Source organism: Ursus maritimus, unplaced genomic scaffold (genome assembly GCF_017311325.1).
Source record: "Ursus maritimus isolate PB19 unplaced genomic scaffold, ASM1731132v1 scaffold_24, whole genome shotgun sequence".
Lineage (NCBI taxonomy): Eukaryota > Metazoa > Chordata > Mammalia > Carnivora > Ursidae > Ursus > Ursus maritimus.
Window position 1 is genome coordinate 20,358,026 of NW_024424897.1, and position 19,648 is coordinate 20,377,673.

The 19,648-nt window shown below is 53.1% G+C and overlaps 1 protein-coding gene across 1 annotated transcript; it reads left to right on the top strand.

Annotated features, from left to right (window-relative positions):
• The first annotated feature begins 12,343 nt into the window (after nucleotides 1-12,343).
• On the top strand, nucleotides 12,344-16,551 carry LOC103672554 (keratin, type I cytoskeletal 14). Its single transcript, XM_040640637.1, has 8 exons — nucleotides 12,344-12,886; nucleotides 14,029-14,111; nucleotides 14,653-14,809; nucleotides 14,962-15,123; nucleotides 15,208-15,333; nucleotides 15,425-15,645; nucleotides 15,745-15,791; nucleotides 16,305-16,551. Exons 1-8 carry the CDS (start codon nucleotides 12,344-12,346, stop codon nucleotides 16,400-16,402), a joined length of 1,437 nt encoding a protein of 478 aa, XP_040496571.1. The 3' UTR covers nucleotides 16,403-16,551.
• The last annotated feature ends 3,097 nt before the right edge of the window (nucleotides 16,552-19,648 follow it).

Below are 19,648 nucleotides of genomic sequence, written 5' to 3' on the forward strand. Positions count from 1 at the left end.
CTATGGAATATTAAGCAGCCTCCACAGTCAATAAATTGGAGCTATGTCGGACGACAAGAAGAGATTCCCCGAGGTATGGGGGAAAGGGAAATCAGCGCACGATGCAGAAAAGTGCTGGTAGTACATTGATCCCACTTGTGTGAATAAACAAACCCAGTCCCGCATTTATGTCAATGCATATGTGTGTCTGTATATATGAGCTCCCAAAATATGAAAGGGTACATATGTCCTTAACACGGGTTACCTTGGGGGTAGGGTGGGAGGCTGAGGTGGGTGTAGGGGAGAGTAGAGGGAAAGAAGAGATCCAAGCAAAGAGGAAAGAAAAAAAAAAGTGCACCCACTTTTAGACCTATCCATAAAATTGTGTCTGTGTGCATACGAACAGAGAAAGCAAATAAAAAATTTAAACACCATAAGATCAGTTCATTTGTTGAATACCACATCAACATCCTAGTTAAAAGCCTGGGCGTCTGGCTGGGTCAGTTGGTAGAGCCTGCAACTCTGGATCTTGGGGTTGTGAATTCGGGCCCCAGGTTGGGTGTAGAGATTACTTAAAATAACTTAAAAAAAAAGAAAGAATAAAAAAACCAGATTGCACACACCAATATCCTGGACTGTCAATTTTATATTACCATGTAATAGAGTCGTTTTTTTTTTTTTTTACAATTTTAATAATTTGTAAGTGTGGAGTTCAGTAGTGTTAAATATATTCACAATGTTGTGCAACAGATGCAAGCTCTCTACTCACTAAGCCCCAAGTCCCGTTTGTCCCTGGCCTCAGCCCTTGCTAACCTTCTACTTCCTGCGTCCGTGCTTCTGACTACTTTAGGTCTTTCATGAGTGGAGTCACACAATATTAATCCTTTTCGTGACTGCCTTATTTCATACAGCATAATGTGCCTTAGGGTTCACCTGTGTTGTAGCTTGTGACACCATCTAATAGATTTTAAATTAACTTTGTATTTAGATAATAATATGACTACACAAATCAAAAGTGATAACCAAAAGGGGAAAAAACACACCCCTAAATTTAGACTGTAGCCCCTTGCAGAGGGTATTGTGGAATAGTGGAAGGAGGCAAGAGGTCAGTCTGGGGTTGGGCCTGGAGTATGACCCTGGCTGATCCCTTCATCTCTGAATTTCAGTTCCTTCTTCTGTGAATTTAGGGTATTCGTATCGACCTGAAGAGGACCCGTTATTACGTTTGGTGCTTGCAGCAAGGCTGGGGACTGTAGTTGTGTCCTGCCTTCTAAGGCTGAATTGGAGCAAATGTCTTCTTCCTGCCCGCTCTCTGCCAAGACTCCTCGCTATGTTCCTGCCCCATCCTCATCCCATTTTACAGGTGAGGAAACTGAGGCTCAGGGAGGCTGAGCCACCTGCTTAAGGGTGCATGACTGGTAGGTAGGCTATCAGGTAGGCTGCCGCCTCTGTGTGGATCTTCCGGATGAGCGGCCCCCTGGCCGCGCTGGACTTGATCAAGTTTGCAGAGAGGGCGAGGTCCTGCAGGAGCAAAGTGAGCTCAGCCCACGTGCACAAGGGGCTGCTCGGGGCCAGGAACTGTGCTGGGCTCAGGGTGGGTGGTGCCTATTGTGGCCAAGCTCTTCCTGGGCAGCCCCTCCCCCACCCCTCCCCCTCCTCCCCTAGGTGAGGCCGTAGAGTATTTACACCATGAAAATGGTAAATGCTGCAAATCAGGGCTAGATTTGTTGCGTTTATTGATTATCTAGACTTAAGAAAACCTAGACTTAAATATGTTAAGCAAAAATGTTAAAAATAATGCAGACTAATCTTAAAAGTGTGTCATGCCTCTAGCTGTTGCATTGTTAATAGCAAAAACTATAAGAAAACACGCTTTCTGTATTTGAACTCTGGTTCAGCAAAGAAGTCACTTGCATCATTGATGAATGGCTCAAGTTAGGGCATATGTCTGTGTTGTTTCTCTTTGATCTTCCTCCTCGACATAGACAAAAATTTCAACTAGCATTCATGTCGGAACTATACTTGCTTGTCGATTGCCGCTACAGGTTGCAAGAGCTTGGCAAAAATCAGTGAAAGCATCCCATGGAGATCAATGGACTATGTGGAATTTATAATAAAGAGTATTCTTCTTATTTGTAAGTTAAGTGTTATACATCCCTTATATTAGTACGATTTATAATATTTATTATTCTATTATAATGTATATAAGATAATATATTTTATATATTAGTAGAATATAGTATGTATAATATATATATTTCCCCTCTCAGGTGCCTTGTTTTCGGTTCCAGAAGCAGATCCTTAAACAAGAACTCAAGTGCAAGAAGTGTATGTGGGTGCAGTCTCATGAAACACTGTTAGGGAGGGGGTAGGTGGGACAGGGAAAGGCAGGAAGCTAATAAGGGGTGTGTGATCCAGCAGGTGAACACTGTGGACCACCGTAGCACAATTCTTAGGGACAGTGACGAATAAGCACCTCAGAGTTCCTCCCAGAGGACGAGGGAGCTGGGGTATTTATCCCCCCATCCTGGCAGGTTGAGGGGGCTCTCAGGCAGGGGAGTGGTGCTAACTTACCAGCACCACAGTCTGCCCCGTGCACAGGCAGAATGGGCTCTGGTGGCCAGAGAAGGCCCTCAGGCAGAGGTCTCTGGTGCCGACAGCTGGAAGTCTGGCCAGTAAGTGCCCCAGAGAAGTGGCCGGAGCTCGGTGCTTACAGGAGGCAGGCCACCATGCTGCCAGGTTTAGGAAACCTGGCTTTAGGGAGCACATCAGCACTTTTGGGGCACCTACCTATTCAGGGGCAGCTGGGAGGTGCTTGGCCCTTGGGGACTAAGGCCCAGTGGAGCTTCCCTGCCTTTACCTCTCTCTGTCTATAACACGGACACAGTAACGCCTTCCGCAAGGGGGTTTGTAAGGTTAAATGAGAGTCAGTGGCAAAGTCTAGCACGGTGCTGGGCAGCGTGGGACTCAGTAAACAGAACCTCTTCGCATCCTTCAGAATCTCTGAAGATAGATTTTTCTCAGACTGCAGAACTTAGAAGACGTTTGTGTCTCTGGACAATCAGATATGCCTCCTTCTTGGGGCGCCTGGGTGGCACAGACGTTAAGCGTCTGCCTTCGGCTCAGGGCGTGATCCCGGCGTTCTGGGATCGAGCCCCGCATCGGGCTCCTCCGCTGGGAGTCTGCTTCTTCCTCTCCCACTCCCCCTGCTTGTGTTCCCTCTCTCGCTGGCTGTCTCTGTCAAATAAATAAATAAAATCTTAAAAAAATATATATATATATGCCTCCTTCTTAGTTAGTGAAGTGTCATGTTCCATTAGGTCTTTCTTTTTGTCTTGGCCGCCAGGAAACCCAGATACACGTGTCGGGGTTCGCAGCCTCTTCCCTATAGTTTGGCAGTGGGCACGCGCTGGGGTAGCTGCTTAGCTTGCAGAGGTTGGGGCCAAATCTGTGCCTTCCTTCTTCTGATGTCAGATCCCTTTTCTTTGGTCATGGACGGAGGGCAGGTCTGCCTGCTGGGTTGGTCATATAAGATTCTGACCACCGGCTGTATCAATCCTTCCTGGGGTTTGTCAAATTTGAGCCAATCCTCTCTGGCCGTGAGGCTGAAGGGTGAGTTCAGGGCTGCCTCAACTAAGGTTCCAGCCTCATGGGGGTGGCTGGCATGTGCAGGTGAAGCCAGGAGGCAGATCAAGGCCAAGGGGTGTGCGTGTATGTGTGTGTTTGTACGCCTGTGTCGGGGCAGGAGGGGAGAGTGGGAGAGAACAATGAGTCAATGAATTGCTTCTTTTTGAAACGAATTCAAGTTCCATTGCTTGCAACCAAAACATGTTTATCAGTGTGCCCTATTACCTAATTTTGATTTGACTTCAACCCTTGCTGGTTATGTTCAGGTTTATTATATATGTGCCTTTTATCATAAGCTGACCCAGCCCCCTCTTTTGGAAGTGAGTGACATAGAAATGGTGTGGGGTGTGTGTGTGTGTGCATGTGGACGCACAGATGTCACCCCCATTGCACTGATAGCCAGGGCTGGGAGGAGAAGAGCCAGGCTCTAGGTGATGCTGAGTGGCTGGGGGGCTTCCCTGGCCTTGGGGCGTCACCAGAACTCCTGAGCTCCTGCTTCCCTGTCCCCTTCACTCCCAGGCAGGGGAGGCAGTGCTGGGCCTCCATCCTCAGAATGTGGGCCTCATGGCAGCTCCCATGCCTTCTCCCCTCACACCCAAACTATCCTGCTGACTCCTTCCCGGCAGGACTTCCGGGCCTGCCCATTCCCATAGACTCCACCCTGGCTGGGCGCTCACAGACTCAGCAGCTCACCACTTGGTCTGCTGGCCTCAGCAGCTCTCCCGAGGCCTCCCTCCTCTTGCCACTCCGCTGCCCAGCACTATCCTGGACCCTCTTTGTTCTTTGACTCTGTCTTTGCCTGCGTTTCGACACCTGTCCCCCATTTGAGCTTACTCCCGTCCCCCACGGGTCCAACTCGAGGGCTTACTTTAAGAGAACTTTTTGCCAAACGTTTACTCTGTGCCAAACACCATGCTGGCCACTTGCCATGAATAATCTAGTCCTCTCAATAATCCTGCGAGGTAGGAACTGCTATGCGCATTTGATAGGAAACTCGCTGGGAGGGCTGCAGTGACCTGTCCAAGGTCACATGGCTGGTCAGTGGGGGAGGCCTGCCTGGAACCCTGGTCTGACTGATTTGGGAGGCCCTGAGCCTTCCTCAGTCCCACATGATGGCTCAGTCTGGGGGAGGGCAGCAGGGCACTGAGATTAGGACCCAGCCACCTATTCTTTCTACTCATGAGGCTGGAACTACTGGGCCACTGCTTTCCTTTCCTTCCCTTGCTCTTTGTTCTCCTGGCCCCATAGCTTGAGACTCCTGACACAGCCATTCAGCTTAGGTGCTGACGTTCCTCTCGACTCACTGTTGGCACTGGAATTCCCACAGCCACGCCCCTGCCTGGGAATGCCCTCTCCCCACTCCACCCATGCAAGGCTCTTCCTTCTTTCAAAACCTGAGTCAAACGCACCGTTTCCAAGAAGTCTTCTATGTACTACCCACCCCACCTGGCGGCTCCTTGGCTCTGGCCTCCCCTTAGAGAGCAGAGAAAGCTCTACACTCATTTGTCCTCCCCCATCAGACTGGACATCCCCAAGGACAAGGGCTGTGTCTCCCCCATCAGGCTGGAATAATTATAGTAAGTTAACATGCCGAGCACCTGCTATGTGAGAGACACTTTGTGGCCCCCTCAGGCACTGTAGTAAGGTCTCCTGGGGGGTGGCACACATCACAGAGGCAGTGGGAAGGCTGAGAAGTGGAAAGCCAGGTGATCCAGGTGATGGCGTGGGCCTTCCTGGCAGAGGAGAGGTGTGAGGCGACCCCATCCCTTCCCTGGATAATGGCAAGGCAGCATCTTCCTGGTTTTCCCTTTTCTGTCCCTTCTCCCAACGTATGTTCCACATGGACACCAGAGGGGCCTTTGTGAGACACACCTGACAGTGTCAGTCCCCTGTGTAGAACCTTCGGTCCCCCCAGTGTTGTTAGGATGAAGTCTGTGATCCACGTGTATCCCCCGACCTCTGTTCTCAGTTCCGCCAGGCGGTTCAGCTCTGCGCTGTTGCAACGCTTTGGTGCCACACTTTCCTCGGACCAGTGCCCCATGCCCCTGAGTCTTTGCTCTGGTGAGTGAACGGGATGTCCTTCCTCACTTCCTTTCTTGCTCAGCATCTGTTCATCGTCAAGGTTCAGCTGAGTTGAGAACTCCTGTAGGATGCTTGCCCACCCTGGGATGGGTGGGATGACTGCCTTTTCTCTGTTTTCCATCCATCCTTTACCCACCTACCCATCCACCATCTATCCACCTTCCCTTCTTCTATTTTCATCCATTAGCCTTCCTCTCAACCATCCATCCATCTGCCCACGCACCTGCCAGTTCATCCATCCATCCATCCATCCATCCATCCATCCATCCATCCACCCGCCCACCTACCTGCCCATCCATCCATCTATACATCTGCCCATCCACTTATCCATCTGTCCATCCATCCACCCATCCCATGCATCCTTTCACATTCCCTTACCAATCTTCCCATTCCCCTCTTCCTCCTTTCCTCTCTCCCTTTTGTTTATCTTTCATCTACTTTACGCCACACAGTCTGCAGAAACTATATCTTAAATCTGTGTGTTGAACTGAGGCTTGGCCTTAAAGAACATGAAGAATTTGGGCAGGAAGGGAAGACAGAAGTGGAAATTCAGGCAGAGGCTGGAAAATGGGTGGGGATGGAGGGGTTGGTGAGGGGACTGGGCTATAGTGGGTGGGGCTCAGTTTTCAGGAGCATTATGGGTAATTGGCTAGAGAAGGTAAATCTTACTTTCCCTGAAGCTAATAGATGGTTAGTGAACCCATCTGTTGCTGGGCTTTGGCTACCTAACCCTTCATATTCTTAACAACCTAAATGTGATGCTGGGGTGCAGGCACAGCTCTTTTCACCCCACATATTCTCAATCTCCCTAGCTCGGATTTCTGGAAGGCACTTGTTAAACATTTTGCACTTGCAAAGCAGGCTCTGTGGGACTTTGGACATGACTCTTTCCCTCTTGGGGCCTCAGTTTTCCCATCTGTAAAGTTAAGAGGCTGGTTTATACGACTCCTGAGGCCCTTTTTGGCTCTGACTTTCGGGGACCCTTTATCAGGAGGGGCCTGTCATTGAAAAGGGAGGCTCAGAGCCAGACACGGCTGGGACCGAGTCCTGGCTGAGCGGCTTTCTGTCCTCGGACCTTGGGAATTACCTCAACCTCTGAGCCTCCTGCATCTATCACGTGGACAGCCGATTTCTGTCCTGTCGTCTTCAGCAGCCGGCAGGTACAGACAAGGCCGTGGACACTGAAACACTTGGCTCGGCCCCTCTGTTGTGTCAGCGCAGGCTCTCACAAGGACAAGGCCCAGATGGGCAGGCTGGCCTGGGAAACCAGTGGGCGGCAGACCTTTCTAGGGGAACGGGGACATGAGGCCTCGAGGAGGTGCTCCAGGCTCTCGGTTGCTTCCTGTGCCTGCAATCCTACCTGCCAGCCTGCTCCCTGTCCCCATGCTAGCCCAGTCTTTCTGGAGGCAGAAGTTGAGCTCCAGGTCAGCACAGGTCCCAGTATGTCATTCCTAGAAGTGACAGCCCTCGACTCTAGGAGAATTTACCCTTGCTACAGGCAGACAGATGGCTGGGACTTGGCGGGGAAAGGGATGGGCCAAGTGAAAGCGGCGGAGGGGGGGGGGACAGGGAAGGGTGTGGAGGGACAGGAAAGAAAGGGCAAGGGATACAGAACTCTGCTGGGAGGAGAGGAGAAGCCTGGCCCCCAGCAGACATCTGAGAATCACAAGGAGGGCTCTAACTAGTCATTTGGCTATGAGCCTCTCTGGGCCTCAGACTTCCTACCTGTGACCTCGGGAAGACCCTGACTGTCCCCTTCTTTCCTCCAGGCTGGTGGGGTACTGGGAAAAGACTCTGGACATCAATGACTACAGAAATGGCTGGTGTGTCTTCAAGGGCAGTGGCCTGGGAGTGTGTTAGGGTACAGAGAGGGTTCGGGGAGGCCCAGTCTGGCTTTGGGACTGGATGAGAGAGGAAGAAAGAGTTCTTTCTTGGGCCTGGACCCCCTTCCCCAAAGTGTTTCCCAAAAGCCACAGTCCCTCAAGGAGTCCAGGGCAAATGAGGCTCTCAAGCTCACTGGGTATCAAGAGCTCTTTCCCACCGCTAATGGACGCAGAATTAGTGCAAAAAAAAAAAAAAAGCTGAAGGAGAAACAGTATGATTGCACAGTCTCCAAGTATCTTCTGCAGGGTATTTTTTAATATTTTTCAGTGCGAAAAATAGTAATGCTACAACAGAGAAATTCAGCAAACACTACCTTAACCAACAGACAGCAATAAACCCATTCAATATATGTCTTCTATGCCTGAGGCAATGCACTGACAAGGACACATCATTTCTGTGGTTTTCTTGCCGAAATGCATAACCTCCAACTGGTGTTGAGAAAAATATCAGGGAAACCCAAACCGAGGGATATTCTACAAAATAACTGACTAGGCCTCTTCCAAACTGTCAAGGCCATGAAAGACAAGGACGGACTGAAGAGCTGTCACAGACCAGAAGAGACCAAGCTGACCTGATAACCAACGGAATATGCCATCCTGCCACAGAAAAGGGACAGTAGAAAAGCCAGAAATTCCAATAAAGTCTGTAGTTAATTAACAGCGTTGGGTTAATGTGAATTTATTTGTTTTGATAGCTGTGCAATGTTTACGCAGCATGACCCTGTTGGGGAAGCTGGGGGAAGGGTGCACGTGAGCTCTTTGTACTATTTTTGCAATTTTTTTGATTTCAAAATAAAAATTTAAAAAACAGGGGCACTGGGTGGCTCAGTAGGTTAAGCATCTGCCTTCGGCTCAGGTCATGATCCCAGGTCGTGGGATCGAGCCCTGCATGGGGCTCCCTGCTCAGCAAGGAGTCTGTTTCTCCCTCTCCTTCTGTCCCTCCCCCTGCTTGTGCACGCCCGGGCTCTCTCTCCCTCTCTGTATCAAATAAATAAATAAAATCTTTAAAAAAATGTCAAAACAAAAATAATAAAGATCTCTCTTCAGAGCAGTTGTCTATGTGTAAAGGGCCCAGAGAAATCAGGTGGTGGGAAGAGTGGCCCGGACACCTGAGAATTCTGTCTCTCTGCTGCCGCATTCCCCAGCGCCCTTCTATGTTGAGCTCCCAGCTGCCCCCAGAAGTCTTCCGGACAGGCCCTGCCCACTCTCATTACAGTCATTCCTCCACCAAGTGTCCACCCCCACCCCTGCAATGTGGCTAGCCCCTGGTCTGTCACACGTGTAGTGGGTCCTTCGAACAGTGTCCCCTGCAAAATCACGTCCACCAGAACCTTGGAATGTGTGACCTTATTTAGAAATAGGGTCTTTGCAGATGTCATTATGGCACGAATTGAGATGAGATCATATTGGGTTAGGGTGAACACCAAACCCGACGAGTGTCCGTTTTTGTTTTTTTTTTTTTTTGTTTTTTTAGATTTTACTTATTTATTCGACTTAGCACAAGTGAGGGGAGTGGGAGAAGGAGAAGCCGGCTCCCGTCTGAGCAGGGAGCCCAACGTGGGGCTCGATCCTAGGACCCTGGGATCATGACCCGAGCCGAAGGCAGATGCTTAACTGACTGAGCCACCCAGGCGCCCCCCCAATGAGTGTCCTTAAAAGTGACAGAAAAGGACACAGAGAGACAGGCACAGACACAAAAGGCTATGTGAAGATGTGGAGGCAGAGATTAGGGTTTTGTTGCCACAAACCAAGGAATGCAAGGAGCCACCAAAAGCCGGAAGAGTAAGTAAGGGCTCTCCCCTAGAGCCTCCAGAGGGAGCGTGGCCCCACCGACACCTTGATTTTGGACTTCTGGCTTCCAGAACAGCGAGAGATACACGTCTGTCGTTCTAACCCACATTTGTGCGGATCTGTTACGGCAGTCCCAGGAAACGAATACATACGGGTCACACTTTTCTTCTGTTTGTCCTCATCTTAAGTAGTTTTGATGTGTATCCTCTTTTTCCTTGCAGGCTGAGGGCTTCCTAGTGCCAGGGACCGTCTCTTCCATTAGACTGGGCTCTGAAGACAGGGGCCGTGCCTCTCCCCTCGGACTGGGATGTCATAAGTTCCCCTCCTTCTTTGGGAACCCATCCCCAGGTGCCAAGCCCATCCTCAGCACACAATGTGGGCTCTGTGGGGGGCTGCCCGGCTCTGCGGCCTCACCTGTTTGGATTGGCTTTGGTCCCCCCCTGCAGGCTGGCAGGGAGACTCACCGACCGCAGGAGACACCGCCCCAGGCGCCTCTTCTGCCCCCTCCTTCTTGGGACAGCTGGGGCAGGTACAAAGCCTGTCTAGGAGTCCGGGGCCCGGCTGACAAGCCCCCTTCCCATGAGTCCCTGCTGCCCCAGAAAGCCGCCTCTCCTCCCAATGTCGTGAGCACCAGACTAGACCATTTGTGCCTGGTTCCATGTCTGCAGGGCTTAGTCCCAGGATCTGGGCCAGGGTTCTAATCGTGGGTACTGGCAGGGTGGGGCTGGCGGGAGATCAGACTTATATTCCATGCTGGGGTTCAAGGGTCCGTAAGGACAAGGAGGGCTGGCAAGGTCTCTTCTTAGATTGTATGCATGAACTTATATGTCATGGGTTCCCTACCCTCTTTACTTTTCGATTCCCTCGGAGGCTGGCAAGGAAGGAGCCTCTTTGGGCTCCCCTGAATCAGGTGTAAGGGTGGGGGAGGAAAGCTTTTCCTGTGTCCTCTGCTTTAGGGATTTTATCCGTGGTTGCCCGCAGTGGAGGGAGACAGGGTGGTGGGCAGCATGGAGAAAGCTGGTGTTGGGCTCTGCACCCACTCCGCTCCCCAGGTCCCTGTGGGTGCTGCATTTTTTCTCTGGTAAGTGCCCCCCTGCCCCACCTGATAGCAATATGTCTCCTAACAAATGCATCTGTCCCTCAGCCAAAATCCCTGCTGCCTCTCGCTGGGGAAGTTGTAGGGCTGGGCCAGGGTGGGGGACCATCCTCTGGAAGGAGATTAGAGTGTCTGTCAGGGGTGGGTGGGGCGAGGTGGGGCCCTTACTTACTCACATCCTTGCAAGTCCTTGGGCGGCAGATTTGGGGAGCCCACAGCCTCAAGTGTCTGTCTCAGCATTGTCTTCTGAGCTCCTAAGCCCCGGCGAGGGGGTGCTCACTGGCATCTGCTTTGGTGGCAGTCGGGGTGGGGGGAAGAGGGCGGTTTTGCTTCCCTTCTGGGAGCAGCGGATCGTAGGAAGTGAGTTGGAGCCTCCAGCGAGGGGCTGTTGGGGCCTGTCTGGGAAGATGGGACGCGTCAGGCAGCCCCAGACACGACTGCATTCCTCCCAACATGCCTGCTGGGGTCCATGGAGCTGAGGGGCTGGCGGGAGGGCGGGGCGGGGCTGGAGGGGGTGCTTTGGAGGTTGTCTGGGAGACACGGGGCAACTGAGGTCCAGATATGCAAACCTTCAAGGCAGAGCCAAATGGAGCTCTGGAAATGTCCCCTGAGCCTCAGGGGGTTCAGGAGTCAGGGTCCTGCACATCCACTCCCGGTGTCTGCATTCCCTCCCACCCCCAAATCCCGCAGGCCGGCTCCACAAGGGGCTCCAGTAAGGGTGCCTGAGCCAGGCTCTCCCACTGCAGCAGCCCTGGGAGCTGAGGGACACCTGGGGCTCGAAGGAAAAAGGCCTTTCTGTCCTGTTCCAGGGCTGTTGCTCTACCCTCTTTGGGCCCAGACTAGGCTACAGCAATGCTAACCGACTTCACACTTGGCTTACCGAACCCCTTCATATACACGACCACAGTGGATCCTCAGAGCTGACTCTGCACCAGGCAGGGCAGATGATATTCACCCCACTTTACAGATGAGCAAACTGAGGCTCAGAGAAATACCAGGTCCTGGGTGGCGCAGGGGTACATGGCAGAGCCAGGACGCAGTCTGACTCCATGCTCTTTCGCCACGGCTCTGGCTGGGCCTGAGATGCCACCTGCCCTTGGCCACCTGCTCTTGGCCAGCCAATGCCATGCGTCCAGCCACAGGTGTGTGGAGGATCTTGGAGTCTGTGCCCAGGGCTGGGGAAAGCTGCCTGGGTTTCCCTTCAAGGGGAGGATGTCAGAGTGGAAGCCTGAGCCGCCGGACTGACTGGGCATATTTCAGGGATGTGACAGGCTTCTTAGCACAGCACAGCCCAGCAGGTCAGATCTGGCAAGACCCCCAAGAACTTGTCTCTTTTTATAGATGGTGATGCTGGGAGGGTGTCGCCGGGCCTCACGTAACCTTGCCATGCTGGCACTTCTCCTGCCAGGTACCCCCTGGAGTGGTGGGCTTCCTCTAGGTGGATGTCAGAGGCCCACCTGGTTCATGGGAAACTCGCAGGTCACCAGGTTTATGGTGCAGAGGCCCTACTCCCTGCCACCTGGCTGAGCCCGGCATGAGGGCTCCCGAGGGCCGCGGCTCCCAGGACCAGATGGGAAAGTGTAGCCTGCAGGCCCACACCTCCTATGTGAATCACGCCTGGCGGGACAAGAAACCAAAAACACCCTAAACAATGAGTTTCCAGTAAAATATGACAGACGTGATGGGGCGGGGGAGGGGAGGGCTTTGACTGGGAGTTGGCACTGGCCTGTGGGTGATGAAAGCCAAGGGGAATGGAAAATGCCAGTCCCGCCCCCTACTCAGGAGTATAAAGCACCCACATCCTATTCCAACTTACCTGAGCACCTTTCTCTCCTCTCTGCCGACTCGCTCGCTCGCTCGCTCACTCACTTCCGTCCTTGGCACCATGACCACCTGCAGCCGCCAGTTCACCTCCTCCAGCTCCATGAAGGGCTCCTGTGGCATCGGTGGTGGCTCCAGCCGCGTGTCCTCTGTCCTGGCCGGAGGGTCCTGCCGGGCCCCCAGCGCCTACGGAGGCCTGTCGGTCTCCACCTCCCGCTACTCCTCCGGGGGGGCCTGCGGCCTGGGGGGCGGCTACGGCGGTGGCTTCAGCAGCAGCAGCAGCTTCGGTGGGGGCCTGGGGAGCGGGTTTGGGGGAGGATACGGTGGTGGCCTTGGCGCTGGCTTTGGTGGTGGCCTTGGTGCTGGCTTCGGTGCTGGCTTTGGTGGTGGCTTCGGTGGTGGGGATGGGCTCCTGGTGGGCAGCGAAAAGGTGACCATGCAAAACCTCAACGACCGCCTGGCCTCCTACCTGGACAAGGTGCGTGCCCTGGAGGAGGCCAACACCGACCTGGAGGTGAAGATCCGGGACTGGTACCAGAGGCAGCGGCCCGCCGAGACCAAGGACTACAGCCCCTACTTCAAGACCATCGAGGACCTGAGGAACAAGGTGCGTGGATTGGGCGCAGGACTTGCCATGCCCTCACCTCCCTCTGGAGCAGTAGATGCCTCAGGCCGTCGGCATCTTTAGATCCGACAGGGCAGACTCCAACCCCAGATCCCCGTCTTCTGGCTCCAAACACCTCCGGCAGAGCTGGTCAGTGTCCCCAGCCCAGCTCATGTCCTTCTGGGCTCCAGACCCCAGGCCATGTGAGATAGGGGATCCCTACACTGAGGCTAGAACCCTTGCGCCCACTTGCTAGCACAGGATGCAGCTACCTGTTGCCCAGCGCAGGGGCGGAGCGAGGCTGTAACGGGACCGGGCTAGACACCCAAACCACTCATTAGCTCATTAGTCTGGGCTGTGGCGGCTGCCGCCCATGAGCCCTGGCACTGGCCCCTCCCCACAGCCAGGGAGGGGGCACAGAAACTCCACAGAGACAATCAGTGGTGACCCACCTTATGTGCCCTGCACAGGAGGGAGCCTGGGGGACTTGTGTCACCTGACTCCAGCCTCACCTCTACCCCCTGCTACAACCTCACCCTGGAAGCCCTCCCCACTGATCCTGCTTCTTGGTGTCTGGTTCTGATGCCTTGTGCAGATTAGGTAAATTAGAGGATGAGGGAGGGAACTCCAGACAATCCGGGGTTCAATCTTTGTTCTTGTTCTTCTGCCTCTTCTTTTCTCATCCCTTGTGCTAGCTGGGTCTCCTCTTTTGGGAAAGCCCCACCTGAGGGCCCATGCTCTTGCAGGCTGGAAAAGGAATATTGAAGACTGGCAGGGCTGGCTGAGGCAGAAAGAGGAGAATTCAGACCAGGAAGGGAGTCTGGAGAGCCTTAGGTCACTCCTCTGCTCTGTAGGTAGGGAGTCCCTGCAACCCATCCATGGTAGAACCAGGAACCAGCACTCAAGGGCTTTTGGTTCCAAGGCCAGGGCTGTTTCTATCCATTCTTCTGACCAGGAGTCATCAAAGTCCTGTGTCAAAGCTGGACTACAGGGGCTAATTCTTTAGGCTGCTGTGGCAAAGGCTTTCGGGAGAAGGGGAGACTCAGGTGAGAGCAGGAAAGCAAAGGCCTGATGTACGCAGGCTGCAGTGAAATCTGGCTGGTGATGTCCGTTTGACCAACCCCCTGTGTCCCCTCCACTTGCAGATCCTCACGGCCACTGTGGACAATGCTAACGTCCTCCTGCAGATTGACAATGCCCGCCTGGCTGCTGATGACTTCCGGACCAAGTGAGTTTGCAGTGGTGGCTCTGGATGTCCCATCTCCCCAGGGTGGGGCATTTTCGTGTTCCCTAACCAGAGCTGACGAGTTGCCAGGATGGCCACGTGAGAACCCCTTGGGGTGCTTGTAAAAATACAAGATGCTTGGGCCCCACCCTTGGAGTTCTGATTCAGTTATTTTTTAATAGGCTACCTGAGTGATTCTGATCCACAGCCAGGTTTGGGTGCCATTGCTTTAGGGAGAGGTGTTCCCTATTTTCCCACCTGTCCTTGAAGTGCAGGAGGCAGTCAGTTTGGAGGCCTGCATGCTATTGGTTGTGAGGCCAGAACTGAATTCTACAGCATGATGAACTGCCTTATTCCCTGGCCCCAGGAATGTTCAGAGCTGAGCCATCAATGGGCGCTGTGTCCAGCCATGCCATTTTCAAGACTGACTCCCTAAACCACCCACAGGGTGCCCGCTATGGGAAGAAGCTGCAGGGGGCTGAGAACAAAGCCTTCCGTGTGGCCAGGATGGGTGTCTCATTCCTTTCGTCTCGGGTCATTCCAGGTACGAGACAGAGCTGAACCTGCGCATGAGCGTGGAGGCCGACACCAACGGGCTGCGCCGGGTGCTGGACGAGCTGACCCTGGCCAGAGCCGACCTGGAGATGCAGATCGAGAGCCTCAAGGAGGAGCTGGCCTACCTGAGGAAGAACCACGAGGAGGTGAGGGCCAGCTTAGAAGATGAGCTGGGAGGGAAGTGATGGAATTGAGATGGGGGAGGGCAATGATCAGGCCAGGAACGCCTCTGACTGGGGAACCCCAACTGGCTGCCATAGTGCGGCTCCTGACCATGAACTGTGCTTTGGTCGTGCAGGAGATGAACGCTCTGAGAGGCCAGGTGGGTGGAGATGTCAACGTGGAGATGGACGCCGCCCCTGGCGTGGACCTGAGCCGCATCCTGAACGAGATGCGCGACCAGTACGAGAAGATGGCGGAGAAGAACCGCAAGGATGCCGAAGACTGGTTCTTCAGCAAGGTGGGTGTTATCCTGGGTGGAAGGGACCCAGGAGACCCGCCTTCCAGGAACTTCTAGTGTGAATGATTTTTTTCTTTTCTGCAGACAGAGGAGCTGAACCGCGAGGTGGCCACCAACAGCGAACTGGTGCAGAGCGGCAAGAGCGAGATCTCCGAGCTCCGGCGCACTGTGCAGAACCTGGAGATCGAGCTGCAGTCCCAGCTCAGCATGGTAGGGGGGCTCCCAGGCATGGATTGGAATCAGGACTAGGAGGGAGGGAGTGACTACCCTCATTGATCCCTGATCTTTCCCTCCCTCACAGAAAGCATCCCTGGAGAACAGCCTGGAGGAGACCAAAGGCCGCTACTGCATGCAGCTGGCCCAGATCCAGGACCTGATCGGCAACGTGGAGGAGCAGCTGGCCCAGCTGCGCTGCGAGATGGAGCAGCAGAATCAGGAGTACAAGATCCTGCTGGACGTGAAGACGCGGCTGGAGCAGGAGATCGCCACCTACCGCCGCCTGCTGGAGGGCGAGGACGCCCAGTGAGTGCCCAGCCCTCCATCCTAGTCCTGCTCCCTCCCTCACTATTCACCTGCTCTACTCCATGTGTCTAACGATCTTGCCCTTTTCTGTCTTCATAGCCTCTCCTCCTCCCAGTTCTCCTCTGGCTCTCAGTCCTCCAGAGACGGTAAGACCTTCCTCCTCCCCAAGCCTGGACTCATCACCACTTACGGTCTCCCAGCAGGTCTAGGAAGTTGGCTTTTTGAGGGGTTGAGCTAGAGTTTTCTCACCCAGGGTCCCTTATAAACCTCCTTGGGTAGAAGAAGCCATTTTCTAAATCTTCCTTAGAGTCAGTAGCTAGTGGCCTCTACTTTTTACTTGTGTCACCTAGTGTCTGTGGCGGACCCCACGGTTCTGGTGGTCAGCACCAAGGACAGGGCCCCCACATGCTGGGACCAGTCCTGTCTGAGTTCTTCAGGGCCTCCACTCTGAGGACACAGACTCTGCTCCTGATCTTAGGGAGCTCTAGTTTGAAAAAAAATGTGTTGATGGTATCAGTGCTGCGATAAGAGCCATGAGCAAAGTGATAATCAGGACAGAGGGCAGCAGGGAGAGCGTTCATTTAAGTCCCTCAACTCCCTGGTCTCCCCACTCCTGATTTCTCCACTGCCGGTAATAGCTTCTGTCCCCTCTTCCCCAGTGACCTCAACCAGTCGCCAGATCCGCACCAAGGTCATGGATGTGCACGATGGCAAGGTGGTGTCCACCCACGAGCAGGTTCTTCGTACCAAGAACTGAGGCTGCTCGGCATTGCTCAGGCCTAGGAGGCCCCCCACGTGGACAAGATCTTACTGCGGGATCCCTTCTCTTGCCCCCCAAGCACTTCACACTTGAGTCCTGCCTCACCCTTGCCCCCTCCTGGCAAACAATAAAGCTTCATTATTTGAGTTGCACAACTCCCGCCTCTGCCTGGTCATTGTCAGGAGTGGAGGTGGGGAGAAAGCCGGGGGAAGGATCTCTTTGGAACTTGTCTTAGCACCTGGCTGTGGCCTCTGGGATTGGGGGAAAGGACCTGGGGGCGGACTGGGCTCAGGTCCTGGGATCGCTTTCACCATCTCGAAAGATACAGATCAAGTGTGTCCTAGGTCATTTGTGGTGTCTCCTAGGGCATGGAGGAACATTCATTCACTCACACACTCATTCGTTGACTCACTTATTCATTAGTTTGTTTATTCATTTGCCAATATTATTGAGTGCCTTTTGTGTGCTGGGCACTGTGGCAGGTTAAAGTTTTTTTTAAACAATTTTGTCATCAGGGTTTTTTTTGAGAATATATTGAAAGCTATAGATCTTCTCTCTTCCCCCAGCCCAATAAGCACACACACATTTGCACATAACTCATGAGGTTCATGGGTCCCCTAAAGCTCATCAGTGGAAGGTCCACAAACCCAGCAAGCACTCATGCTTTACCGAGAAGTTGTCTCCCTCCATCCCACCTGCTCTTGCCTCTAGAGCTGGGGCTGAACCTGCCTGCTCTCAGTTGACATAGCACAGGTTGATTATCATCTCCAAACCTCAGTTTTCACGTCTGTAAAGTGGGCACAATGACACTACCTACCTCATGGGCTTTTTGTGAGAATTTTCTGGAAGAATGCGCAAAGTCCACTAGTGCAGGGCCTGGCACTGTGCGGGCTCAGGGCACGACTGTGAGCAATACTGGGGGAACTACCTCTCCTGTGTGGTGATTCTCCATCTATGATGAGGGCAGTTTTAGGGGCTTTGGGAATGGATTGACTGGATTCTAACCCTGGCTCTGTTCTGTATTAGCTCTGTGATCTTGGAGAGTCTCAGTTTCCCCACTTATCTAGTAAGTATGGTGAACTCAGCTTCTTGGAGTTAATATGGGAATCCAGGAAGTGAATGTACATTAAGAACCAGGTTGTAGGAGACTTCTCTGGTGGAAAGTGTCTTTTTCTTTCTATAGGGGGCTGGAAAAGGAGGAGGAAGGGAAGGATCTCACCTGAGTGCATAGTGAAGATTCCTGAGGTGGGTAGGGCTCATGGCCCCAAGCTAGGAAAGAGTTGACTAGTCACTGTGTCAGTTGCAAGAGCTCATTCATTGGGTTGTGTGAATGAAACTTCTAGGCGGAACCAAGGAGGGGGCTGGGGTTAAAGAAAGACTTAGTTCTGGAGAGCAAGGGATCCAAAAGCCTAGGCTTTGGAATTAGACACCCTGGGTTGGAGTCCTGGCTCCCACACTGACTAGCCTGGAAGAATTTGGAAAAGATCCTCTTTTACAAAATAGGGAATGAAAACCCTTACCGCATAAGGCCAGTGGTAGATTGAATGATCTCATGCAAAGAGTTTAGCATTGTGGCTGGTACATAGTTTGTGCTCTATAAATGGTAGAGTAAGAGGGTGAGTTATTAGGAATTGGAATGAAGTGATGTTGGTTTCTCTTCACCTCCTCTTCACTCCAGGGAAGAGAGGCCTGCTTTGTGTTCCTGAAACTCCTGAAACTTGTGTCTTTTTACCTGAGTTTTGGTATTAAGAAGGGTTTATCTGGGGTGATATTTGGGGGAGGGTGCTCCGTTCTGGAGATGAGTGATTAGTTTTGGAGGTAGGAGGGGACAACTCAGGGAGGAGGGCGTTTGAAGGAGTTTCCTTGGATACTGGGAAGGGATGATTTTGTGGCCCTATGAGTGATAGGACCCAAATGATATCCCTAGGGATGCTGGACCGTAGGGACTAGGGTTCCCAGCTGGGCAATGAACATACTCGTGGCTGGAATCTGGGGAGTGGCTCACATTTGGGAGGCCATATCGACCTGGGAAAAGAGCCAAACCTATCAGCTGTCACCCATGAGGACTGAAGCCTAGAATGTTCCAGACTGTGTAAGAATCCTCAGATTCTGCTTTGGAGGTGGTGGCAGATTAAAGTTTCCACCCCCCCAAAGAGATCTGCTTTAGAGGAATATAGAATGTGAGATTTTTTAAGACTTGAGTGTGGTGTGGTGAGCTTCCCTCCTCTTGACTGGCTGCCATTACTGTTTGGAGGGAATATAGGGGGAGTGGGCTTGCTTAATGGTAAAGATGGTGGCTGGAGGCCACCTGGCGGAAAGCAGGTTTGGTAGTGGGAGGGAAGGAACTCAAACAGTGGGCCTTGAGGGGCTTCCACCCTGTCTGGGCCCCAGAGGAAGAGAGCAGGCAGGGCTGTCCTACCAGAATCTCACATGGAGACCACCCCTCTCTGGGGTTCCCTACCACCATACTCTACCAGGAAGACTGGAGTCAACACTTTGGGTCCTGCTGCTGACCAGTGCTCTTGTTCACAAGGCCTGCCACCACAAGAACCCACCTAAAGACCAGGGCCGGACACTCTGAGGATGGCAAGACTGCCTCCCCCACTGCCACCCCAGATCTGAATGATAGGAAACCAGGAAAGTGACTCCACAGCACAGTCTAGTGGAGGCAGGAGGAATTGCCTCTCCGAGGCCTAGGGCAGGTCACGTGGCCTCTCTGGCTCCCATTCTGCTGCCCTTTGGTAGGAGTGAGCCTCTCTCCCCGCCCTCTCAGAGTGCAGAAGGGCAGTGCTGGAAGAGTGTGGGAGATGGCTCCTCCAATGCCTTCAGCTTAGGGAATAGCGGCCTCCTCTAGGTCATACAGACTGAAGTGGACCAGGTGCTCAGGCCTCCGGTTGACCAGGCTTGTGCTTCCTTCCTGTTGTGTTCTCTCCCGGGTTGGACGAGGCTGAGAGCCCCACGGGACCAGTACGAATTTTTTCCTAGCTGACTCCGACGTTCTTGTCTTACGGATGGGCCACCTTGTAATACTGGGTCCTCTTTAGTTTTGGGGGCCCTTTTTATTGTGAGAGGAGCTCAGCTGTGTCCAGGGATTAATGGGCCCAAGTGCCTTATCGCCCTGTGGTTACCTGGTCTGGTGAAAGGCTCTTCCCCAAGGCCGCAGATGACCTGGTTTGGGTAATGCAGCCATCTAGTCCCAAAGGCTAGTGTCAGAGGGGGCAGCCCCAAGGACGCCTGAGGCCC